At 49.8% G+C, this 21,705-nt stretch overlaps 9 protein-coding genes across 9 annotated transcripts; 6 read left to right on the forward strand and 3 right to left on the reverse strand.

Moving 5' to 3' along the window:
• Positions 1-305: 305 nt before the first annotated feature.
• On the forward strand, positions 306-1,652 carry T310_9541 (DNA replication factor C subunit Rfc5; the record flags this gene model as incomplete). Its single annotated transcript, XM_013467982.1, has 7 exons — positions 306-392; positions 461-506; positions 641-1,082; positions 1,138-1,306; positions 1,358-1,456; positions 1,514-1,569; positions 1,628-1,652. 7 exons carry the CDS (start codon positions 306-308, stop codon positions 1,650-1,652), a joined length of 924 nt encoding a protein of 307 aa, XP_013323436.1.
• A 1,145-nt stretch (positions 1,653-2,797) lies between these two features.
• On the reverse strand, positions 2,798-3,636 carry T310_9542 (Mitochondrial large ribosomal subunit protein L16; the record flags this gene model as incomplete). Its single annotated transcript, XM_013467983.1, has 3 exons — positions 2,798-3,000; positions 3,059-3,526; positions 3,597-3,636. The coding sequence occupies 3 exons, from the start codon at positions 3,634-3,636 to the stop codon at positions 2,798-2,800; spliced, it is 711 nt and encodes a 236-aa protein (XP_013323437.1).
• Positions 3,637-3,985: 349 nt separating this feature from the next.
• T310_9543 (uncharacterized protein) lies at positions 3,986-7,476 on the forward strand (the record flags this gene model as incomplete). Its single annotated transcript, XM_013467984.1, has 5 exons — positions 3,986-4,072; positions 4,225-4,249; positions 4,308-4,395; positions 4,452-6,796; positions 6,851-7,476. The coding sequence occupies 5 exons, from the start codon at positions 3,986-3,988 to the stop codon at positions 7,474-7,476; spliced, it is 3,171 nt and encodes a 1,056-aa protein (XP_013323438.1).
• Positions 7,477-8,553: 1,077 nt separating this feature from the next.
• On the forward strand, positions 8,554-11,271 carry T310_9544 (Stress activated MAP kinase interacting protein; the record flags this gene model as incomplete). The annotated part of the gene is made up of 3 exons (XM_013467985.1): positions 8,554-8,576; positions 8,667-9,146; positions 9,222-11,271. The coding sequence occupies 3 exons, from the start codon at positions 8,554-8,556 to the stop codon at positions 11,269-11,271; spliced, it is 2,553 nt and encodes an 850-aa protein (XP_013323439.1).
• A 2,026-nt stretch (positions 11,272-13,297) lies between these two features.
• T310_9545 (cAMP-dependent protein kinase catalytic subunit PkaC1) lies at positions 13,298-14,326 on the forward strand (the record flags this gene model as incomplete). The annotated part of the gene is made up of 4 exons (XM_013467986.1): positions 13,298-13,462; positions 13,528-13,781; positions 13,847-14,221; positions 14,299-14,326. The coding sequence occupies 4 exons, from the start codon at positions 13,298-13,300 to the stop codon at positions 14,324-14,326; spliced, it is 822 nt and encodes a 273-aa protein (XP_013323440.1).
• Positions 14,327-15,672: 1,346 nt separating this feature from the next.
• On the reverse strand, positions 15,673-16,110 carry T310_9546 (Mitochondrial intermembrane space translocase subunit Tim13; the record flags this gene model as incomplete). The annotated part of the gene is made up of 2 exons (XM_013467987.1): positions 15,673-15,891; positions 15,961-16,110. The coding sequence occupies 2 exons, from the start codon at positions 16,108-16,110 to the stop codon at positions 15,673-15,675; spliced, it is 369 nt and encodes a 122-aa protein (XP_013323441.1).
• Positions 16,111-16,685: 575 nt separating this feature from the next.
• Positions 16,686-17,970, forward strand: T310_9547 (Lectin family integral membrane protein; the record flags this gene model as incomplete). The annotated part of the gene is made up of 6 exons (XM_013467988.1): positions 16,686-16,787; positions 16,869-16,892; positions 16,960-17,030; positions 17,084-17,165; positions 17,214-17,474; positions 17,539-17,970. 6 exons carry the CDS (start codon positions 16,686-16,688, stop codon positions 17,968-17,970), a joined length of 972 nt encoding a protein of 323 aa, XP_013323442.1.
• A 488-nt stretch (positions 17,971-18,458) lies between these two features.
• Positions 18,459-20,037, reverse strand: T310_9548 (uncharacterized protein; the record flags this gene model as incomplete). Its single annotated transcript, XM_013467989.1, has 4 exons — positions 18,459-18,476; positions 18,555-18,570; positions 18,750-18,803; positions 19,025-20,037. The coding sequence occupies 4 exons, from the start codon at positions 20,035-20,037 to the stop codon at positions 18,459-18,461; spliced, it is 1,101 nt and encodes a 366-aa protein (XP_013323443.1).
• A 335-nt stretch (positions 20,038-20,372) lies between these two features.
• On the forward strand, positions 20,373-21,701 carry T310_9549 (uncharacterized protein; the record flags this gene model as incomplete). The annotated part of the gene is made up of 1 exon (XM_013467990.1): positions 20,373-21,701. The coding sequence occupies one exon, from the start codon at positions 20,373-20,375 to the stop codon at positions 21,699-21,701; it is 1,329 nt and encodes a 442-aa protein (XP_013323444.1).
• Between the last annotated feature and the right edge of the window lie 4 nt (positions 21,702-21,705).

The raw sequence follows: 21,705 nt of genomic DNA on the forward strand, positions 1-21,705 counted from the left end.
ATGGATAGTAGAAACCATATACTCAAGCTAAGGTTTCTAGATATGAATTTGTACTCAAATGATGGGGACACCCATCTGAACCACTTTTCGTATTCAAGCAAAGGAAGCTCCGGAACAGCGGATACACCGCCCTCAGATCTCGTGCACGGGCCATCATTTAAGTGCGGCGCGTCTCGACGCGTTACTACGCCAAAAGTTCCGAATGCCTCTACTCCATAGCTTATGACTGAGTAGGTATAACTCAAGGTGCTCCTCAAAAACCTATACAGCTGATCTCAGTGCTTTGCCACCAATAAGCCTGCACAATGGCTCTCCTGGTGGACAAGTTGCGGCCTAGGACCCTTGATTCTCTTTCTTATCACCATGAGCTCTCAGCGCGATTGAAGTCACTGGTGCGCCGCTGATCCATCGCACGTATTCTATTTGAGAAGCTTGCGCTCACTTTTACTCCTTGGTACAGGCTCAGAGTGGCGATTTCCCTCACCTTCTGGTTTACGGGCCCTCGGGTGCGGGCAAGAAGACTCGCGTAATAGCAACACTTAAGGAACTATACGGGCCTGGAGTGGAGAAGATCAAGATCGACGCTCGCGTATTCCAGACAACCAGCAACCGAAGCTTGAGTTCAACATTGTCTCTTCAGTCTACCACCTTGAGATTACGCCGGCGGACGTGGGGAATTATGATCGCGTGGTTATACAGGAGCTGCTCAAAGAGGTCGCCCAAACTCAGCAGGTTGACCTTTCCGCGAAACAGCGCTTCAAGGTTGTTGTGATCAACGAAGCCGACCATCTGACGCGCGATGCGCAAGCCGCCTTGAGGCGGACGATGGAGAAGTACAGTCCAAATTTGAGGTTGATATTACTGGCAAACAGCACGTCAAATATCATCGCCCCTATCCGCTCCCGGACCCTGCTGGTCAGGGTCTCAGCGCCGACGGAAGAGGAAATTTGTTCGGTTTTGAGGATGGCTGGTAAGAGAGAAGGGTGGGCTGAAGTGGATGGGCTCAATAAAAGAATCGCGAAGGAGAGTGGGCGGAATTTGCGGCGGGCATTACTCATGTTCGAGGCCGTCTACGCACAAAAGTACGTTTTTGCATCCATTTCTACAAAGTCTCACGCTAATGACATGCGCATGTAGTGAGAAAGTCACCGACAAAACTCCAATTCCTCCTCCTGACTGGGAGGCTCTCATCTCACTGACAGCAGATGAGATATTAGCAGAGCGGTCACCGGCACGGCTATTACAGGTCCGCGCAAGACTCTACGACCTCTTGACTCATTGCATACCTCCTACAACCATCCTCAAGGTATGGAATTATGCGTGGTTTCATGCAGGCTTAGAGCTAACTTAGATTCAGACGTTGACGTTCAAACTAATTGCTAAAGTCGATGATGCTCTAAAACCAGACGTAATCAAATGGTCTGCTTTCTACGAACACAGAATAAAACTCGGGAGTGTGAGTGATGGAGCAGCATTATGACTTCTAAAACGCTACTCTAACCTTCACCTACAGAAAGTCATCTTCCACCTAGAGGCCTTTGTCGCCAAGTTTATGCGTATCTATGAAGGGTTTGTCTTCCATCTGACACATCTTGAGAGCTGATCACAAACTAATCTTTGCTGCCAGGTACTTGATGGGAATGGACTTTTAATTCGGAAGAAGGGCATCGTGAAAAACGCGTTATGAGTGTGGTAATGGCGCAAAAAAAAAATCATGTAAAGCATGGATTCAATCGGCGAAATGGGGTTTTTGATTCTGCATGGGAACTTTGTATTTCTTGTCTCGGTTGTACTATATATAATCTGGAGCTAGCAAATAAGACGCCCCAGATTTGTCTTTTGAGTATAATAATTCGAAAGGCCACACTGGTTCCTGATGTCTTTTGTGTTCTTCGCTGGCTGAGAGGTATAGGTTACGTCATCGTACCCAAGTACATCATCGATATGTCCACAGGTACACAGCCCTGCTGAACCTGCAATTCGGAGAAAGAAATAAAAAAATTCTTAGAAAAATACTAGTACTTCATCGAATTGCAGACCAATTGCATCCTCAATCGAACTGTGTCGATCAACGCACTTATCATTATTATGTCTCCTGAACTCACCGACCTGGAGCCTGGAGGAGAGAGTTCCCAGTGAGTAGTAGCCCCCCGTATTCTCATTTATCTCTTTGTTTTACGACCGTACATGCCTTATTTCGTATCTTTAAAATGTTTCTAGAATGAGAAGCAGCTACTCGGGATCGTTCAGTTCTAATTGTGATATTGGCGTTAGGTACGAATCCATTCGCACAGTCACAGTGTCACCCGCTAAGGAGAGGGGGCAACTCGGAGGTAGGCGTGATGTTTCATCGGTTTTTTTTTTGTCTAATGGCTAATCAGGGACGGTTGTTCAAATGCAGCCAATGAGAAGCACACGGTCAGCGAGATGAAGATACTGTCAGATTATAATCGAGGAAATGAGACGCTTGACAGAGACTCAACTGTGGAACCCGCTTTTGCGGGGACAACTACCAATATCTCAGGTCAGGTTAACAAAGGTATATTTGATAATATAAGCAGCTTTCCTTTTGTTTCATGCTATTCCTGATATGGACACCGTTGCACCGCAAAATAACACAAAATGACGCTAATGTTATTGTACATAAGATCTGAACCCTGAGTCGCAGGGAAACGATGAAGAAACGAGGCGAAGTAGGACGGCACAAAGATACGGGCCCGGCTCAGGGGTCGGTGCATAGATTGCCTCTCGAATTCATCTTCCGATGACGAGCCCGTTCGGTAGAAGCTTGCCTAATTTATTGAGCAGGAGACGTGCTGGAAGAGGCGGTTTGTGACGAGGCGGTTGAATTCGAGGTGGTTGAATTCGAGTTGGCTGAATTCGGCATGGGGAGAGGTACTGCTCTGCGCGGTTTCTTGAGGCTCTCCAACGTGACGCCATTGCCCAATTTTGTTATACCAACGACTGGCGGATCACCCTTCTTCACAAACTCCCACAGCCCTACAAATTTCAAATCAGCGTACCATTCCGTCATTCCCAATGAGAATATTGGACATACCAGGCAGTTTGTGAGCAGCCAATCTGAATGCTTCCCGAGCCACTTTTTCGTGCAAGTCACCCTTCAGTTCAAAAACAATCCTACTGACAGGAATTCTTGCCGCCCAGTAGTCGAATTTTCCCTTTCCTTTACCCATTCGCATCTCATTTCCTTTCGTATAGACGCCGATGTTGGCGCTGACTCTCGTATACAGCTTGTAGTTCATTCCTCGTAATCGCTGCTTGATCGTCTCCGCGCCGAGCTTTAGCTGAGCTGCAGACACTCGCCGGTCATGGTCCTTCATACGCAGGCCGTAGTCACCCCAAACAACGGTAGTACCTCGAGTCGAGCCACCGGTGTGCATCCTCGGGCGACCCTTGGGAGACTTTGACTTCTCCATGTACTTTGGAGTAAGCCAGTCCAGAGCTGGTGACGTCGTTGAAAAACATCGCGCAAACGGTGAGAAGTATGCAAAAGAGGGCGCTGAGTCTATAACACAAGGTAAGTCAATATGAGTATGGGAGTTGACATCCAGCTAGGAAAAAAGAGTAGCACTCACACGAGGGCCTCAGAAGGCCCAATTGAGGCTTAGCAAACATCTTCAACTTTGAATATTTCACACAGGGACATGTGAATCCTCAGCTGAAGAGAACGTAAGCTGCACCTTGCTTATCGTATGAATCTGCCGCTTGTCGTTGCGGGAATGTTCGGGGATGTCCAAAAGGAGCAAAAGAGGCTCATTCACGTGACCCACATGCGTATATTATGTAATCATGATGCTGGCTTCGCGATGCGCGTCTCCCCGCGAATGGACGTGTTTCCCAAATCTGGAGAGCTGGTAGGCAGCACGAGCTCCTGGGCCGTGATATCTGTTTTAACCAGCTGCCCTACCTCTTTTTTTGTCTATTTTCGTTTTGTTAGATAGGGCTATATGGTTCAAAAATCAGAATGCCCGTTGACATAAGGAACTTTTTCGGTCCTAAGAGCAGCCAGGACTCCCATGGGTCGGCTGCGAAGACCCCGGCAAAGAAAGAGGTGCGTGAAGGTCTAATTTATCTGCCACGCTCGTGGAATCTCATTGTTTAAGTCTGAACATTTGATTTCTGGTCTATCCAAGTTGTGCCCAAGTTGCTAAATTGCCCTTGTTGCAAGAACTCAATTTTGCTAATTACAAATGATTTATCCAGGATCCATCCACTGCCCGGAAGAGACGTAAGAGAATGTGAATCCTTCATATCTATACTTTAATCTGACACAATTAATATTATAGGCAGCAGAAAGGTGATTGATGACAGTGAGGATGAGGAAGTCGAAAATACTAAGACGCCACCGGCCAAAGTCATAGGAACAAAGCAAGAGTAAGGACCTTCACGAGTTCATCGGTGGTCGTGCAATACTGACTCATGGGGTGCAGGAAGAAGGAAGAGACAAAAGGCGAACCCACCACTACGTCCGAGTATTTTTCGTCTAGCAAGAAAAGAGGGCGACCGCCAAAAAAGCAGAGCGAGAAAAATGATGGCAAGCCACCGGTCAACAAGACCACTAACGGAAGTGGCGAGAAGGGTACGCCTAAGGCGAAGCAAGCCAAGGAGCCATCTTTGGCTAGGAACGAGGAAAAGCCGGGGGATACAAAGGATACACCCTACCTGATTGAGGACGATGAGGATCTTGGTGGGGATGATATCTTTGCCGCCGAATACGGAAAGTCTGGTCGAGCCGACGATGACTATGTTGAGGAGAAAAGTGGAAATGATTCTGATGACCTCATTGTACGGCCTCCTGTGGCGGCATCTGGGAAGCAAGAGAAAAAGCAAACTGCTGTACAAGACGATGAAGACGTGGAAATGGATGACGCCCCAGAAGCTCCAGCAGCAAGACGTGGAAGAAAACGGAAGTCAGAAGCTCTTTTGGACAAAGACGAGGATGGAAAATCGCGTGATGTCAAGAAAGGTGCAGACACACAGACTTCGTCCGCACCCAAAAAACAAAAGGCCACTCCTTCGAAAAATGATCGGCCAGAGAGTAAAGAGATCCAGGACATTCTTGACAGCATTCCAACTGTGAAACCACCTTCGCCGCCTCCAGACTCTGATGAGAAGAAGAAATTCAACTTCGCAGCCCAGGCCCAACGATCGCGTGATCCCCCTGCTGCTGGAACAAAGGAAATACCTGTTGGTGCACCAAATTGTCTGGCTGGATTATCATTTGTGTTCACGGGAATTCTGGATACATTAGGCCGCGAAGAAGGGCAGGCCCTCGTCAAGCGCTATGGAGGAAAGGTCACTACTGCCCCCAGTTCCAAGACGAGTTACGTTGTTCTAGGAAACGATGCTGGCCCCAAAAAGCTCAAAACTATTCGAGACTACAACATTAAGACAATCAACGAGGACGGTCTCTTTGAACTGATCAGAAAACTTCCTGCCAATGGTGGTAATGGCAAGGCTGCTGAACAATACGAGGCCAAAAGGAAAGCTGAGGAGCAGAAGGTCCGAGCTATGGCTGCGGAGATAGAGGAGGAAGAGAAGAAGAGATCACAGGCCAACGCTGTTCAGACAAAAAGTTCTCAGCCACCTTCAAGCTCTCAGGCACCCAAGGTGGATGACCGTCTGTGGACGACGAAATACGCGCCGACATCCCTTAATATGCTCTGTGGTAACAAAGGCCAAGTGGAAAAACTTCAGACCTGGTTGCGCAACTGGCGAAGGAATGCCAAAGCGAACTTCAAGTTGCCCGGAAAGGATGGGTCCGGTCTTTATCGGGCAGTCATGATTCATGGGCCACCAGGGATTGGCAAAACAACTGCAGCACATCTTGTTGCAAAACTTGAGGGCTATGACGTGGTGGAGACCAACGCCAGCGACACAAGGAACAAGAAACTGCTAGAAACTGGGCTTCTTGGTGTCTTGGATACGACGTCTCTTCAAGGCTACTTTTCTGGAGAAGGGAAGAAAGTCGAGACTGAGAAGAAGAATCTCGTGCTCATAATGGACGAAGTCGATGGTATGTCGGCTGGTGATCGAGGCGGCGTCGGAGCTTTAGCCGCCGTTGCGAAGAAGACTCGAGTTCCGCTCATTCTGATATGTAACGACCGAAGGCTTCCTAAGATGAAGCCATTCGATCACGTCACATATGAGCTCCCCTTTAAGCGGCCAACTGCTGATCAGATTCGAGCGAGACTTTCTACGATTTGCTTCAGAGAGGGTTTGAAAATTCCTCCGCAGGTCCTCGACAGCCTAATCGAAGGCACGCATGCCGACATTCGGCAGGTCATCAATATGCTGGCCACTGTGAAGTTGGATCAACAACAGCTGGATTACGATAAAGGAAAAGAGATGTCCAAAGCTTGGGAGAAGCACGTTATTTTGAAACCTTGGGACATCGTGAGCCAGATATTGAGTGCTCAGATGTTCTCACCAAGTTCCAAATCCACTCTGAACGATAAGATCGAACTCTACTTCAATGATCATGAATTCAGCTATCTTATGCTTCAAGAAAATTACTTGAAGACCAATCCGACACTTGCTAGTGGATATTCGGGAAAAGAACGGAGTCTGAAGCTCCTTGAGCTTGCAGAAAACGCAGCTGCAAGCATCAGTGATGGTGATCTGGTCGATCGAATGATCCACGGCAGCCAACAGCAATGGAGTTTGATGCCGACTCATGCTGCCTTCAGCTTTGTTCGACCAGCCAGCTTCATATACGGAAACCTGATAGATCGACCAGCATTTACTAATTGGCTTGGACAGAATAGCAAGCAAGGTAACGTTTCTTTTATTACATGGAAATGATACCCTTGGCTAACTTAGACTGCAGGAAAACTCAGTCGTTATGTGAAAGAAATACAGGGCCATATGCGGCTCCGAGCATCCGGCGACCGAGATGAGATCAGACAGCAGTACTTACCTCTTCTATGGGACAAGCTCATTCGCAGATTAATGGACGACGGTAAGGACAGCGTTGAAGATGTTATTGATCTCATGGACAGCTACTTCCTCACTCGCGAGGATTGGGATGCTATGGTTGAGCTCGGCGTTGGTCCCATGGACGAGTCCAATGTCAAACTCGAATCCCAGACGAAAGCGACTTTCACACGTCTTTACAATCAGCGTTCGCACCCTGTTCCCTTCATGAAGGCTAGTACCGTGCTGGCACCAAAGAAGCTTCCCAAGGTGAAACCTGATATCGAGGATGCCATCGACGAATCAGATGAAGAAGAGGAGGTTCTGGATGCCGAAGTCGAAGACGAAAGTGAAGAGTTGGACTTGAAAAAGGACAAGTACATCAAGGTTCCAAAGAAGCCAGCAGCCCAGAAAGGAACTGCCGGGAAAGGCAAAAAGGCCTCCAAGGGAAAGAAGGACGATGAAGACGACTTCATCGATGATGACGAAGATGAGAAGCCGAAGAAAGGGCGTGGCCGCAAGGCCAAAGGCAAAGATTAAGGGTGAAGGGTTTGGATGCTGTGGACTATTCTGCCTCGACAGCTTGCATTCGTTATTACGTCCGTTCAGAGGTAACGAGGACTTCTGTATACTAGCGCAAAGCAGTAGGGACATTTTTGTGTGTTTGGTTGGCGTTCTTGAACTCGGATGGGTTGTATGTCTAATGAAAATGGTAATCGGCATTAACTGAAAATAATTTATTTCGTGCAGTACATGGATTTTTCCTCTGACTCCCGAGTAAGCGATGAGACAGTTACCTGTCGATATTCAAACGTAGAGGTATCACCAGTTATTGTCCGTCCACGCAACCCGCGTCAGAAATTTGGCCAATGTCCAGCTTGGTAAGCAGCATGGAAGGTTGGAAATATACTACTCCATGAGACCCGATAACAGTTTATTCCGAATGAATGACAAATCAGCTAGCATTGATTAAGATGAGTACTCTGTATGGTCGGTTATTTCGAGATATTACTCCGTAGATTCCATAATATAGTCACAGACTTAGTCTTTGATCATCTTCCACGTGGCCGGGGTCAGTTCCAGAGATACAGGTGGGAAAGAAAGAGATCCAGCCAACCATTATTTTAAAGTCACTGTACATCAGTCTGATAAACAAGACAGACTGTTTCTCAGTGACTGCTGTTGATGGCTGGTGACGCATGGAGTCTGTGGCGAGTGAACTAATCATTAGACCTTCCCCGCGAGTGGGGACATGCATTAACGCATTATTCGATCCGACTCCGCTCCGCCTCCCTCATCACAGCCGGTCCTTGTTGTCGGCTGCTGTCCACGCCTCGAACCCTTACTGCTGCAGAGTCCTTTCTACATTCCTTTCTCCAGGCTGGCCCTGTTCCATCACTAGACCATTATTCACACTCATTGAAATTCATATGTCGTGAATTGTTACCGCATGCAACCGTGGCACCTGCCCAGTAACCATGCAGTTCATGGCCTAAGTTAACTCGTTGCCTCCTCCCAACGCGTCCTCTTTCGACTCTCACGTAATACCTGTGCACTTGTATCGGCAGAGGGTGAGCGCTTTTTGGATTTCCGCGGGTTTGCTGTGGGGTTTTCAGGATGTCTCTCCTGCAGAATGAAGAGTAAGCGCTCACAACCCCCCACGCTTCCCTGTACAGCGAACAACTACTTTGAGAATCCAGGACGCGTGAATGTCTCTGACACATTTCTAGCTTCACAATCTGGCAGCTGCGTACCTCATACCTTTCAGTCATCAAGGATGGTATAGGCGATCGCCTTATCAACGTGAACAACTCTGTGCTCAACACCCCCGGTTTTCGCGCCGCTGGCTGGTCGCCCGCTGTGACAAATGCAGCAGCACAGGATGGCATCAAGCGTACTTACTCTCCGCCAATTCCGACGACGGCTACAGTGGCATCCGAGTATTACCGCCTCGCGAGATACGCGCATAGGGAAGCGAGCGACGGCGATGGACTGGGAATCGGGGAGGATGGAGACGAGGATGAGGGGGGTATGGTAACAGGTGGTGGGGGGAGTACATACACATTCGGGACAAGACATCATGGCAGAGGTGCGCGCAGAAATCGGCGACGCGAACGCCAGCAGAATGAACAAAGACAGGGTGAGGGAGAGGATGAGGATAGCAGCGACCTTAGTGACGAAAGCGATGAAGATGGGGAGTTTACGCAGAGGTAAGTTGTGGAGGCCAATATTCCCATTTTCCCTCTGTCCATTTCCTTTGTAATCCGTGCTTACATTCTATCCAGAGCTGCACAGCAGATCAAGTTCGCAAAAATGCCGATAAGGCATCGAGCAGGGTCCTCTCCAATTCGATCTTCAGATCGTCGCGATGGGCCGGAAGTGACTGTGACATCACCATCTCGCGCATCACCTGACAATCGTTTTCGGCGAAGTTCGCTGGGTGCAGTGGAGGTGATGAAAGTGCGATCTCGGGGCGATACAACTACGAGCAGTGATCTATCCGACGGCGAAATGGACCCGTCTCTTTTCAAACGACGCACGATTCAATTCTCATCCGAGCATCAGGTCATCGAGGAGCCAGCAAACCAAGAGCCTGAAAGCACTAACAAGGCCAGTGCTGAGAACAGCGAAGCGACTGCTGGAGAAATGCATGAGCAGGAAGAAGATTTTGGAGGGGAATCGCCCGACTCCGTGCTCTCCTCTGATTTTGGGGCTACTGCTGGCTCTACCTCCCTACTTGCAGATGTCGATATGAATGGCACCTTGGATTCGTCACCCATCATGATGCACAAGCTACCTAATGCGGGTAGCACGCAGAGTGCTTCGCCCAAGAAGCCAAAAACCTCTGCCCCTACTTTGCAGGACCTTCCTCCGCCGCGACCTATCAGTACCGTACAACCAGTGAGTCTGTTATCCAAGGAACTCAATGCCCGAAAGAAAGTTCCCAGCAATCCTGTGGAGAAATTTGCCTCGCTATGGGCCAATGGCTCGACTACGGCATTGAATGTAAAGATATACGCCCCGTTCTCCACCCAACCAGATAAACCGTTTGATCTGCCAATTTTCCGCGAGTTCAAAGATGAAGATCACTCGGGACCAGTCACTGTTGCGGACGCTATCGGGCTGAGTCTGTGGAGATACATCAAGGAAGGTCTCAAGCCCCCGATTGAAGGCGAGAAATTGAACGTCAACCGTTGGACTTTGCGAATGGTTGAAGACGGCGAGGTCGAATATGATTTCCCTCCTCTGGGTCGAAATCTGCCGTTGGCCGATTTCACCTCGAACAATAATCGAGCCGCCGCGCTTCGAGGGCGGATAAGAGGTAAACCCTACGATGAATTCGCGCTGGTCGAAGCCACACAGGCCGAATTCGAGGAGAATGAACGTCTTTACCCCAAATTCAGTACAGGGCAATCCGAAGAGAGCGGCGAGCAAGCATCAGCGGCGGCGAATACGCAGCAGCCAACTGCGGCGCCGCAAAATAAGCCGACGACGAGGCTCAATCCTATCCTCAACCAACCGTTCTCCTCTGCGCTGAATGACAGCTCGTTGACTCCGGCTGACCGGCCAGCGGTTCCCACATCCCATGCCACTCCCCGGATGGGAGTCTCCAAGACATTAAAGGTCCGGTTTATCAATTCGGATGGCTCGAGCCAAATGACGACCGTCAACACGTCCACTGACAGCTACATCGCCGAGATCCTTGATTCCGTCTGCAAGAGATGGGGCTTGGACAAGGGTAATTACCTTCTCAAGGTCATGGGTTCCAATACCGTGGCGCCATTGGACCGCACGGTGGAGGCACTGGGCAGCGTGACGGAGCTGGACGTCGTCCGCCGGCGGTTTGGCGCAGGCTCGTCACTGACAGGGTCGCCCGGCAGCTCTTCTCCCAACGCGCCTCTTTTGATTGACAACTCGAACAATGCGAACTCGAAGAAAGGCAAGAAGGGGCATCAAATGCTTCACCCCCTTGCGCAGAAGCAGGACTTGGTCGGCGGCTATTACCGTCGTTATTATGTCTTCCGCAAACAATCCATGTCCTTTACGACTTCGAACCAGCGCGTTTTGGTGCTTGACAATGACTATCTACATATCATGCCGGCCGACTCTGGCAAAGGGGTTTTTGAGCACACGGGGAAGACTCGATCGATCAGTTTCAATGATATCGTGGGATCCAAGGTGAGCCGGCGGCATCCCAAGAGCTTCCGGGTCGTCGTCCTTCGCGGCAACGAGGCCAACGAGCAGAAACGGTACGATTTCGAGGCTCGAAACGAAGTGGAGGCGGTGGAGATTGTGGATGAGATCAAGAAGAACATGGCCCATTATCGGATCTAGTCCATCCTCTTTCTTTTCCCGTCTGCCCATGATCTTCAGAATGATGCGGTCGGCCTCTTTCTGTCCAAGTGTATGACCATTTTCTTGTCGCGACTTGCATGTAAAGATGTACTACTGGCTATTCTGTTTTGCGCATGGGCATTCTTCTTCTGGAACCCGGAACAGGAACAGAGAGGTATAGGCAGATCATTATGTAACATTGATTGATTGCTGTAGCTAGTTTGCTCTGCAGACAAAGTCTTCGACTATTCTTACGTTCTTAATTTGTGCTGTAACGATGGGATTACCCTTGATGATTGCAGTTGAAAGAAATACCGGGCGTACCAGGGCTGATGGGGCCGGAGACAAAGAAACGGCATGGGGGCGGAAGCTGCTGGAAAGTCGATTCATTATTATTATTCTTCACTCAGCTATTCGCCATCCACCCTTATTGTGGTCGTTTGCTCTATATTTATTGTAGCACATCATCACCATTCATAGTCTCTTCAGTCAAGACGAAATAGACGCGAAATGACGAGCAGTATCCCAGTAGGGGCATTATTAGCTTGCAACTCTGTACACTGACCAGTGTTCTGCTGCTAAATAGGCAGGACAAGAAGAATAGTAGTAATAGTAGACTGTTATTATTGTGCTATTCAATACTACGTCAATCCACTCCTTGTGTGCCCGATTGTTGCCGCCTCTCCAAAGGCCTGCCACCTACTGCGTACTCATTTCATTCAATTCACCAACCACCCTCTTTCTTTTCCTCCAAGAACGACCTTATTTCCTGGGAGATCCAGCCTACCTACGGGGTACAGACCTATGTAGCTAGATCCCTTGCATCGTTTTTGGCCCTTCTTGAGTCCTTCACAGCAGGGCTGGTTCGGCCCCCTCGCCGCGGCGGTCTCGATGCTTGGAAGTTGGTGGCTGACCTCACCAGTCGAGACAGGAATCCAGCCCACTGGGCAGACCCCGCAAGCCCCCAATTCCGGAACTGGCTGCAACGCTCTTCGTGACCCAACCTCCAGCCTCTCTGTCGTTTCTGTCTGCGTCTTGCGGCCTCAAATCTCGACGATCAAAGCTCGCTGATCTGCTGTTCCGGGCCGTTTGATGGATATTATTAGGCGCGGAGCAGCTCCGTTATCGATACCGCCATCGCACACGCCGACCCCGTCACCCCCTCGACCCTTTTAACTCCGACCCCGCTCCCTGACCTCATCGATTCCTGGACGACAGCATCGCCAAACAGTCAAACGTCGTACGGACCAATTCTCATCCGAGGCGCTTCGATCTGCTACGCCGGACTACTGCGGAGAACCGCTGATTGAACCTCCCAAATTACGTAGCCGCCATTTCTACAACGGTGCCGTTGTGGCCGAAGATCACTCCCACCACTCAATTGTCCTTCGTCATCCCTCCAAGTCGCAGTTTCAGACTCTTCTGCGGTCTGAAACCCCCTCGAGCAGCTCATGCCGACGCTAGGAGGATTGTTGAAGAAGAAAAAGAATTCCTCGGCCGCTTCTAAGGACTTCAATTCACCCACATCGCCTACTATTGCCGAAGCATCAACGGACAAGCCTGCAGCAGTCGACCACGCCCAAACGTCAGCGTCACAGACGTCTGAGAAACCAGCGCACGATAACCACTACTCCTCGACGAATGCAAGCGGGGGTAACACGTCGGAGACCCGATGAACTCGGCTGCACTGCAGGCGCACCACCACATTCCGACCCCAAGCCACCCCTCGCAGGACCAGCAGCAGCACCAGCAGCAGCACCAACAGCATCAAAATGTCGCCAGCATAAACAACATCATCAACCCTCCCCATCAAGGGGAGGCAGGCCAGGCCCTGGGCCAGCAGCTGATGCAGCAACAGACAGTCAAGACGCAACCCCGGCAGACGAAAGGGAAATATTCATTGGACGATTTCATAATTCAGCGCACTCTCGGGACGGGCAGTTTTGGTCGAGTGCATCTGGTGCAGTCGAGGCATAATCACCGCTTTTATGCAATCAAAGTGTTGAAAAAGGCCCAAGTGGTCAAAATGAAACAGGTCGAACATACCAACGATGAGCGGCGGATGCTGCAACGGGTCAAACATCCGTTTCTGGTCACCCTTTGGGGGACATTTCAGGATTCAAAGAACCTCTACATGGTGATGGACTTTGTCGAGGGGGGAGAGCTGTTCAGTTTGCTTCGCAAATCGCAAGTACGAAAACCCCTCTCTACTATGTCTGGGACTCTTTGTTCAATGAAGATTGACTGCTGTTCTAGCGATTTCCGAACCCGGTTGCGAAATTCTATGCAGCTGAAGTGACACTGGCTCTCGAATACCTACATTCACAACAGATCATCTATCGTGACCTTAAGCCAGAGAATCTTCTGCTAGACCGCCATGGCCATCTGAAAATTACCGACTTTGGCTTTGCGAAAGAAGTTCCGGATATCACCTGGACACTCTGCGGAACGCCCGATTACCTGGCACCGGAAGTGGTCTCATCCAAAGGCTACAACAAGTCGGTTGACTGGTAAGATTCCCGTATCCAATATGTGCATAGAGAGGATACGCCTGTTAATGAGGTGTCAAAAAAAGGTGGTCGTTGGGAATTCTCATTTTCGAGATGCTCTGTGGATTCACTCCGTTTTGGGATAGCGGTTCGCCAGTCAAGATCTACGAGAATATTTTGCGAGGAAAGATCAAATATCCGCCTTACATGCATCCGGACGCTGTAGATCTGTTGTCCCAGCTCATCACACCAGATCTCACGAAACGATTAGGGAATCTGCATGGGGGATCTGAAGACGTGAAAAGACATCCTTGGTTCGCCGAAGTAACGTGGGATCGACTCCTGAGGAAGGATATTGACGCGCCGTACGTGCCTCCTGTGAGGGCTGGTATGGGCGATGCCAGTCAATTCGATAGGTATCCTGAGGACCATGAGCCATATGGATGCACTGGTGAAGATCCGTAAGTTTCTGTTCATGATCCTCGGTCCTCACTCGCTAGATAACGTTGACTGATGTCTCTCTCACACTCTCTCACAGATATGCCGACTTATTCAGCGAATTTTGAGAATCAGCCGCATGAATTACGAGATCATGAATGGCTTGCGCCATACGAAGTCAGCTACTGCATGCTATGCTGGCGCAGTGCCCATAGCAATTCTCGGACTAGTATTTCTATCAACTGCATGATCCTTTTATTGCTTCTTCTTCTCCCTCTTTTTTATTTATTTCAATTATTTTTTTATTTCCTGTAGTTACGCTGGCGTATTTGAGTTATTTGCGAAGATATCTCATAAGGATATCTTACTCAGTCGCCAGTCGACTGATCTATCTCAATTATTTTTTTCAAACAGCCCTGAGGAATGGGTTGTTAGGATCTGGGTCCGGATTTGGGAAAAATTTCTCTACTTGTCAACGGCTTATCTGATTCTTGTTTTTTTTATGACTGGCTTAGAAGATGCGAGGCCGCGAAAGATGACAATTTCCGACTGTAGACAAGGCCCCTTTTTGACGACTTTTTTTTGTTACTTATTTTGCTCGTCATTTTCTTTCTTTCTACATTTCAAATAAGCCTTTTCTTGGGTTCAGATATTTTTTTTTACCATATGTTTTCTTCATTTTGGTCGGCCATTTCCCCTTTGTCCTATTCTATTCTTTCTTCGGTATTGCGGGTTCTGGTTCAAGTAGGTGGCGGCTTCTTGAAGAAAAAAAAAAGATCTTGTTGATTTATTTTGAACAGAAGCTGCCTGCCTAGCGTCTGGTTAGGGACTGAAGATTATCGCAGATCATCCTCTTGTATGCGCCTGGTTTTGTGGGCTAACTACTGTCTTGACATACTTGATGTGTTAAGACTTGTCAACGTTTCTGTTGCTGTAGAAAACTGTGAATGAATACATATACTTATTGACATATCAAGCCCTAGTCTGGCATATCATGAGGAGCATTTATTGCCAGAGTCGTATCTTTGCACTTATTGTCGCTTGCAATATTCAATTGCCGGCGGACCTTCAAGTTGCGATCGCACCCTGTTTTCTCTTTCCCCAAACGCAAATTCTTAAACAAGGAAATATGGGAGTTTGACATTGGATAATATATATATCATATATTGAGTGAGTTGTGTGTGGACGTTCATCTTTCTATCGCAAGTCCTTTTATTATGGACCATGCCAACTTTTGGTTTTGTTTGTTGAGAATGAAAAGCAAACATTAACCGATGGTTATTAGCCCATGGCCTCCCCAATGTTATACACAAATAGTCATACAAGTCTCTGAAATGATACAATAAGCCGGCCCAAGCTATCCTAAGGACGAGAGATAGCCATATCCGAGTCATCCCGATGCGCCTTAGACATTGGCCCTTCGTTCGTTCGTTTGTTTTCTTCATAATCCCCGTTGAGATGATGGTCGTTCATCTTAGCTTGACGGCGTACCCAAGGAGGCCAGGGTCCCGGCATCCACTCCACCGCCCATCTTCTTGCTCTCCCTGCCGATGCGCGCGATGTATGCCCGGCTGGTGGTGTTCCACATCGAGATGTACTTCTCCATGCACGTCGACAGACACGTGGACTCCTGCGAGGAGAGCGAGGAGCCTGGGTTCGGGATGCATCGGTCGAAGCAGTTCTCGTTCATTTTCTGCAGGACGTTTAACCGTTAGATCAGAACGGGCTAGAAACCTGGACTCCATGGACTAGGTATTCGTACGGTCATCAGGGCCCGGGCGTTGTTCAGGGCAGCCTCAGCCTGCACCTGCTGCATGAGGGCCGACTTCAGCTCCGCGGAGGTAGCATCGGACGATGCGGAGTTCCCGGAGGAGGAGGACGAAGAGGAAGAGCTACCGCCGAAGAGAGGCATGGTTGGTAGTGTTGTGGGAGAGACACAGACGGGAGAAAGCTGGGAAGTTGTTCAAAATGACAAGAGGAATATCTGCGAAGGTCGACGGTGCAATACAATTGCCAGGCCGCCAGCCAATGAATGAATTGAGCGTTGGAAGTTGAAAATAAAAGTTGCGGGCGAAAGATCTGCGGAGTTAATCCTGTGGCTGGACGGCTAGCGCTGCGCCACAGCATGTCAGATGTGGACACTTGGATACATCTACAGCTACGACTGCATCTCGAAACGACACCTTGCCCTTCCCGTCCTTCCTTTCCCTCGAGGCCCGGCGAGAATAATGTCCGGGAGCTGATGCTTCAGTGGCACAAGATCAACGCCTGGCCGTCTTAGTTTCTTTTCTTCTTCTCTCTGAAATCATTCCCGTTTTGCCGCTGTTTACCTTACCTGGCCCGCGCGAGCCCTTTCCTTGTCTGTCTTCTGTATTGTATACTCTCGTCGGTTTGACCCCCGCCCTCGCAGTTTTTTGGTTCCATTCGTTCCTTTTTTTGAGCGACAAGTCTATATTCCTTTTTATTCAGCGACGCAAAAGACTCGATATGTGGCTGCCCCAAATCACAGCTTATTTGTGCTTGGCGGTGTTGGCCGCCATTGGGCGTGCCAATGCCTATGAGAAGGATCCCGATATCAAATCCATCCCTGTGAGTATATTGGGTTCAATGCGTTGCTAAGGAGGGAACCTCTTTACTGAAATGATATTCCTTGCTTCTTGGCCTGATCAGCTGCGGACTCACAGCCTTTCTCCGGTACGACCATTTCCAAGACCCGGTATTTGCATGAGAGAATGGTTCAATTAACAGAGGGAATGCACAGCCATACTTGGACTCGGACATGCACAGCAGATGGTGGGATTTCGGCGGTGATACCATCATACGTACGGACAAGTATGTTGGTCGCAATTGCTCCTGAGTCGGTCGTCTGCTGAACAGACCTCTAGGTATATCCGCCTAACCTCGAACCGGCCTTCCCAACAAGGGTGGATCTTTTCTCGCATTCCCCTCATTGCGACGAATTGGGAGGTGCGTACGCACATGGATTTGGCCTTCTGGGAAGCTGACAGTCGTTAGATCGAGGTTGAGTTCAAACTCCATGGCACGGGGCACTTGCATGGAGACGGCTTTGCCATCTGGCTCACGAAAGAGCGCGCCACCCAGGGCCCCGTTTTTGGGTCGACAGACAAGTTTGAGGGCTTTGGAATCTTCTTCGACACGTACAAGAATAATCGACCGGGCGTTGCGTTTCCGTACGTGATGATCATGAGGGGTGACGGTCAGACGAGCTACGACCAGGAGCACGATGGAAAGGCGAATGAAATTGCCGGCTGTTCGGTACGTTCTATTCTATTACTCATGCGATTTGGTCAACGGACCTTTCTGACTCTCCATACGCTAGGCTCGCGGTCTTCGGGACGCATCGGTTCCTACCAAAGCGCGCCTGACCTACTTCCAGGACAAATTCCTCAGTCTCGACCTCCAGTACAAGACTGATGGGTCGTGGACGAACTGCTTCACGCTGAACGCGAACGAGCATAATATCGCCCTCCCCTCGGTTACGTACCTCGGCTTGTCCGGTGAAACAGGTGAGGTCAGTGACAACCAGGACATCATCTCGGTCACGACGAACAACCTGTACAGCGTCGGCAACAATGCAGGCCGTGGAGATACCGGGGCAGGTTCCAGTGGCCGTGGCCGCAAGTCCCACGAGAAGAAAGGTGGCAGCTGGGGCTGGTTCTTTTTCAAGGTGTTTATGTTCTTTGGTGCTATTGGGGGCGCATATGTCGGGTACACCATCTACCGGACGAGCAAGCGGTCGTCGAGATTCTGAAGTTGGAGTTTCATCATCATTTGTCTGGTTTCATATATTCCATCCATCCGCATCTGTTTTCTAGCGTTGTGCTTGCCTTGTTGTTCATCCCTCATAGTCACGAAGTCTTTGCAAGATAAGAAAAAGTGATGATATGATTGAATAGCCTTGTTTTCTTTTCTCTGTCTTACGAGTAATCATCAAACCAAGCAGTCGCTGCAGTTTTGTTGCGGAAAAGCATAATGAAGAATTAGCATATGAAGTAGACAGAATAAAAAAACAAAGGAGGTTTTTACTAGTTTACTAGTCAATCTACTTAGTTGTCTGTGACAGTTTCCTTTATTAGCTTGTCAGGTAACAGAACTGAATCCCCTCACTTTTACCAGCATATAAGACCTCAGCTGACCTACGAAGTATTAGTAGCCAGAATGGTGAAAATCCTCACTTTTACCCGACCCATTATTGATAGGTATGCAGGGACATGATGAGGTAGGTGATCCTGAAAGGTATTACTGCATACTAGGTAACTATATAGGTAGTAAGTGACCTAAGCATAATAACCCTAATAACCCTGTTCTTAATATTGATAATTTGATTATACTAACCCCAGTAACCTTGATACTAATTTATTATTTATTTATTCATTCATTCCTCGTTTATTCTCTGGAGAGATGCTTTCTGTTAAGTCAAATGGAAATAGAAGACCATCTCTCCTTGATGCATTCAAGTTAAGAAAGAAATGTTTAACTGCAGGGGTATCATAAACATCTGTAATCTATGATAATCATACCATACCATACTAATCCCATCCCAACCGTAGCGCCGAAATGTCACTTCTTGACTGCACCATGAACCTGTATAACCCTTGTAATTAGTAGTAAACAAACAAACGAGAAAAATCAACCAGAGCCGGCTTTTGAGCGATTATCGATGATGATCGATGATAATTAGGGTCTATGTCTTGTCCCGCCCTGCCTTCGCCCTCTCCTCGCTCCACAACTGATCCAAGATCTGAAAAACCTCCGTGACACTGCGCATCAAGGTCGGTTCATCGCTCAGTCCTAGAGACCCGTACCGATGAAGCATCTTATCGGGATGCCAGCGCACACGCTCGGTTTTGAGCGTGGCGACGATGTCTGCGTGTCCAGAGGCGGCAGCAGCAGCAGGGGCATGGCGCATAAACTCCGCCACGGCCTCGCGTGAGATGTCCCGTCTTTTCCCGGACTCGACAGGCCAGAAGAGGTGGTTGCGGAGGATAAACGGCTTCTTTTTATTCTCGGGACCGTCGCCAGCAGCAGCGCTGGTGCCAGGCTCCTCCTTGGCCGCCACCGCAGCATTGAGCTCTTCCCAGCTTCGCTGATACTCCTCCCATGCGGCCTTCCAGGCCTTGGCTCGTCTTCTCTCCTCCCCACGTCTCAGACTCTCCTCTATCGCTCGTTCGAATTTCAGTTGTTCTTCAGCTCGTCGTCGCTCGGCCTCCGCTCGCCTCTTCTCCTTCTCCTTTTCCCTTCGAAGACGCTCCCGCTCTTCCATCATGCCTTCGTGCGTTCGCTCCCACATTCGGGCCCGTACGTACTCCGCGTACTCCTCGTCTGTCATGCGCTCGAGCTCGCCGTTGGGGCCCTTGGGCACGGACGGTATCGCGTATGTGTGGATAGGCTGTCCATAGATCGATTCCCAGAATGCAGCGCCCTCGTCGTCTGCCAGGGCGTCGAAGAGAGACTCGCGGAAAGCGGTGTTTGGTGACAGAGGCGGATCAAAGGGCGGGGATGGCGGCGGGGAGGACTCGGTCTTTCGCCGCTTAGAGGAGCGGTGGTGTCCATGGTGGTGGTGACGGTGTCGACGGTGATGGTGATGGTGACTGTGACGATGCTCATCATAATCTTTGTCCGAATGTCTATGCGAAGAAGAAGATGGCGAACCGTCGCGCTTCAATCTGGATTTGGACGATTTGAAGCGGAACCTGCCATGCCGCGAACGCGCATATTCATCTTGCTCATCAGTGTGGCTTTCTTTGGTCGCGGATGAAGTCTGTGGATTGTCTTCTTTCTTGCTGTGAGTGCTACCATTTGTGGCAGTCGAGTCCATTGTTCCAGGCTGCTGGCAGACTGCTGTTGCCTTTGGAGGGAAGCTGTATCAGTGGTGCTTAGTTGGGAGCGTTGGTTGACGTCATGTTTTTCTCTGTCTGAACTGAACTGCCTGTGCAATTAATGAATTGACTTTGTTTTCAACGCGACTTCACAAGCAGCAGACGCGCACGACTGAATGCTTGATTGATTGATTGATTGATAAACTCGTGGGGCCCGTGCGAGATCCCGTGGCAAATGCGGGATTCCGATCTTCAGCTCCAACGCCGATGATATAATTTCATTCAGTCAAGCAGGACCACTTCGCCCACTTCCCCGTCCACATCCACAGCCACCATGGCGCTCGTTTCCTACTCCGACTCTGAGGGTTCGGACTCAGAGAACCAGACTCAGAACAGTCAGCCGGTCGCTGCAAAGAAGGAGCCATCCACCGTCTCCGCCGATACGTTCAAGCCCTCCAAACCTGCGCAAGGCTTCTCGTCGCTCGTTGACCGCGGAAACCCCCGCAAGATCCGTGTCGCTCTCCCGGAAATCAAGCCAGAGGATGGAATTAACGAAGACGAAGAAGGTGGCCCCGCACGGAAGAAGCCTAGGACGAATGGAGGTGGCGTGTTCTCCGGTTTCAATTCCCTACTTCCTCCACCTAAGCGCACCGCACAAAATGCAGCGGCGGCAGCGAATAAAGATCAAAATGGTCCTGATGCCACTCCAAAGGTGTTCAGTCTGAAGACGGGCGCCACTCCAGGGTTCGATCGCCAGGCAGATGCCGAGATGCGGCACGACCAGGCTCTCAATGAGAGCACGGGACCTGTTGCTGGTGGAAACGAGGACGACAGTACAATACCTAAACCTGGGAGTCTTCGGGAAGATGGAGGTAATGATGCGGGACTACTAAAAGACGAAGACTACAAGAAGAAGGGCAATGCCATGATGTTTAAGCCGCTCTCCGTGGCACGCAATCCGAAAAAGAAATCGCCATCGACGATTGCAGCTTCACGAGCTGCAGATGGAGTGGCTCAGAAAAAGGAATCAGCAGCAGCAGCAGCATCGACAGGACCAACGCCGTCCTCTTCATCAAACGCCGCGCCTGCAGCTCCTCCAAAACCAAAGGTCAGTCTGTTTTCATTCTCCAGCGAAGAGACTTCTACGACGACCCCCGACAATGCCCAAGCTCCAGTGCAGTCTTCGTCCGGGGAGTATGAATCTTTACTCTATAACCCTTCGGATACCGACACAGCACCCGGTCCTCAACCGGATCCGTCATCTCTTGATTCCTCCTACGAGCAACAACAACATCAACAAACGGTGGCCGAATCTTCTTCTGCCTCCGCAGCGCCTCAATCCCAACCAACTCTCGACACTATCGCCAACGACCTCAATCTCTCCAGCTCCCAGAAACGCCAGTTACTCGGACGGAATCCCAACGCAGCCAAATCGCGCGTTCTCACCTTCGAAGGGGACGCCGAGTACGCCGCAAACCAGGAAATGCACACACGGGAGGAGATTGCTGCGCAGCAACACAACCCCGTTCGTCCCATCGCTCCAGGAAAGCACACCTTGCGCCAGCTGGTTCAGGCAGCCAGCTCGCAGCGCGAGGCTCTGGAAGAGAGCTTTGCGGCGGGCCGGAGGAACAAGAAAGAGGCAGGCTCGAAATATGGATGGTGATGGT

The sequence above is a fragment of the Rasamsonia emersonii genome (assembly GCF_000968595.1).
Source record: "Rasamsonia emersonii CBS 393.64 chromosome Unknown ctg1118621762150, whole genome shotgun sequence".
Classification (NCBI taxonomy): Eukaryota; Fungi; Ascomycota; class Eurotiomycetes; order Eurotiales; family Trichocomaceae; genus Rasamsonia; species Rasamsonia emersonii.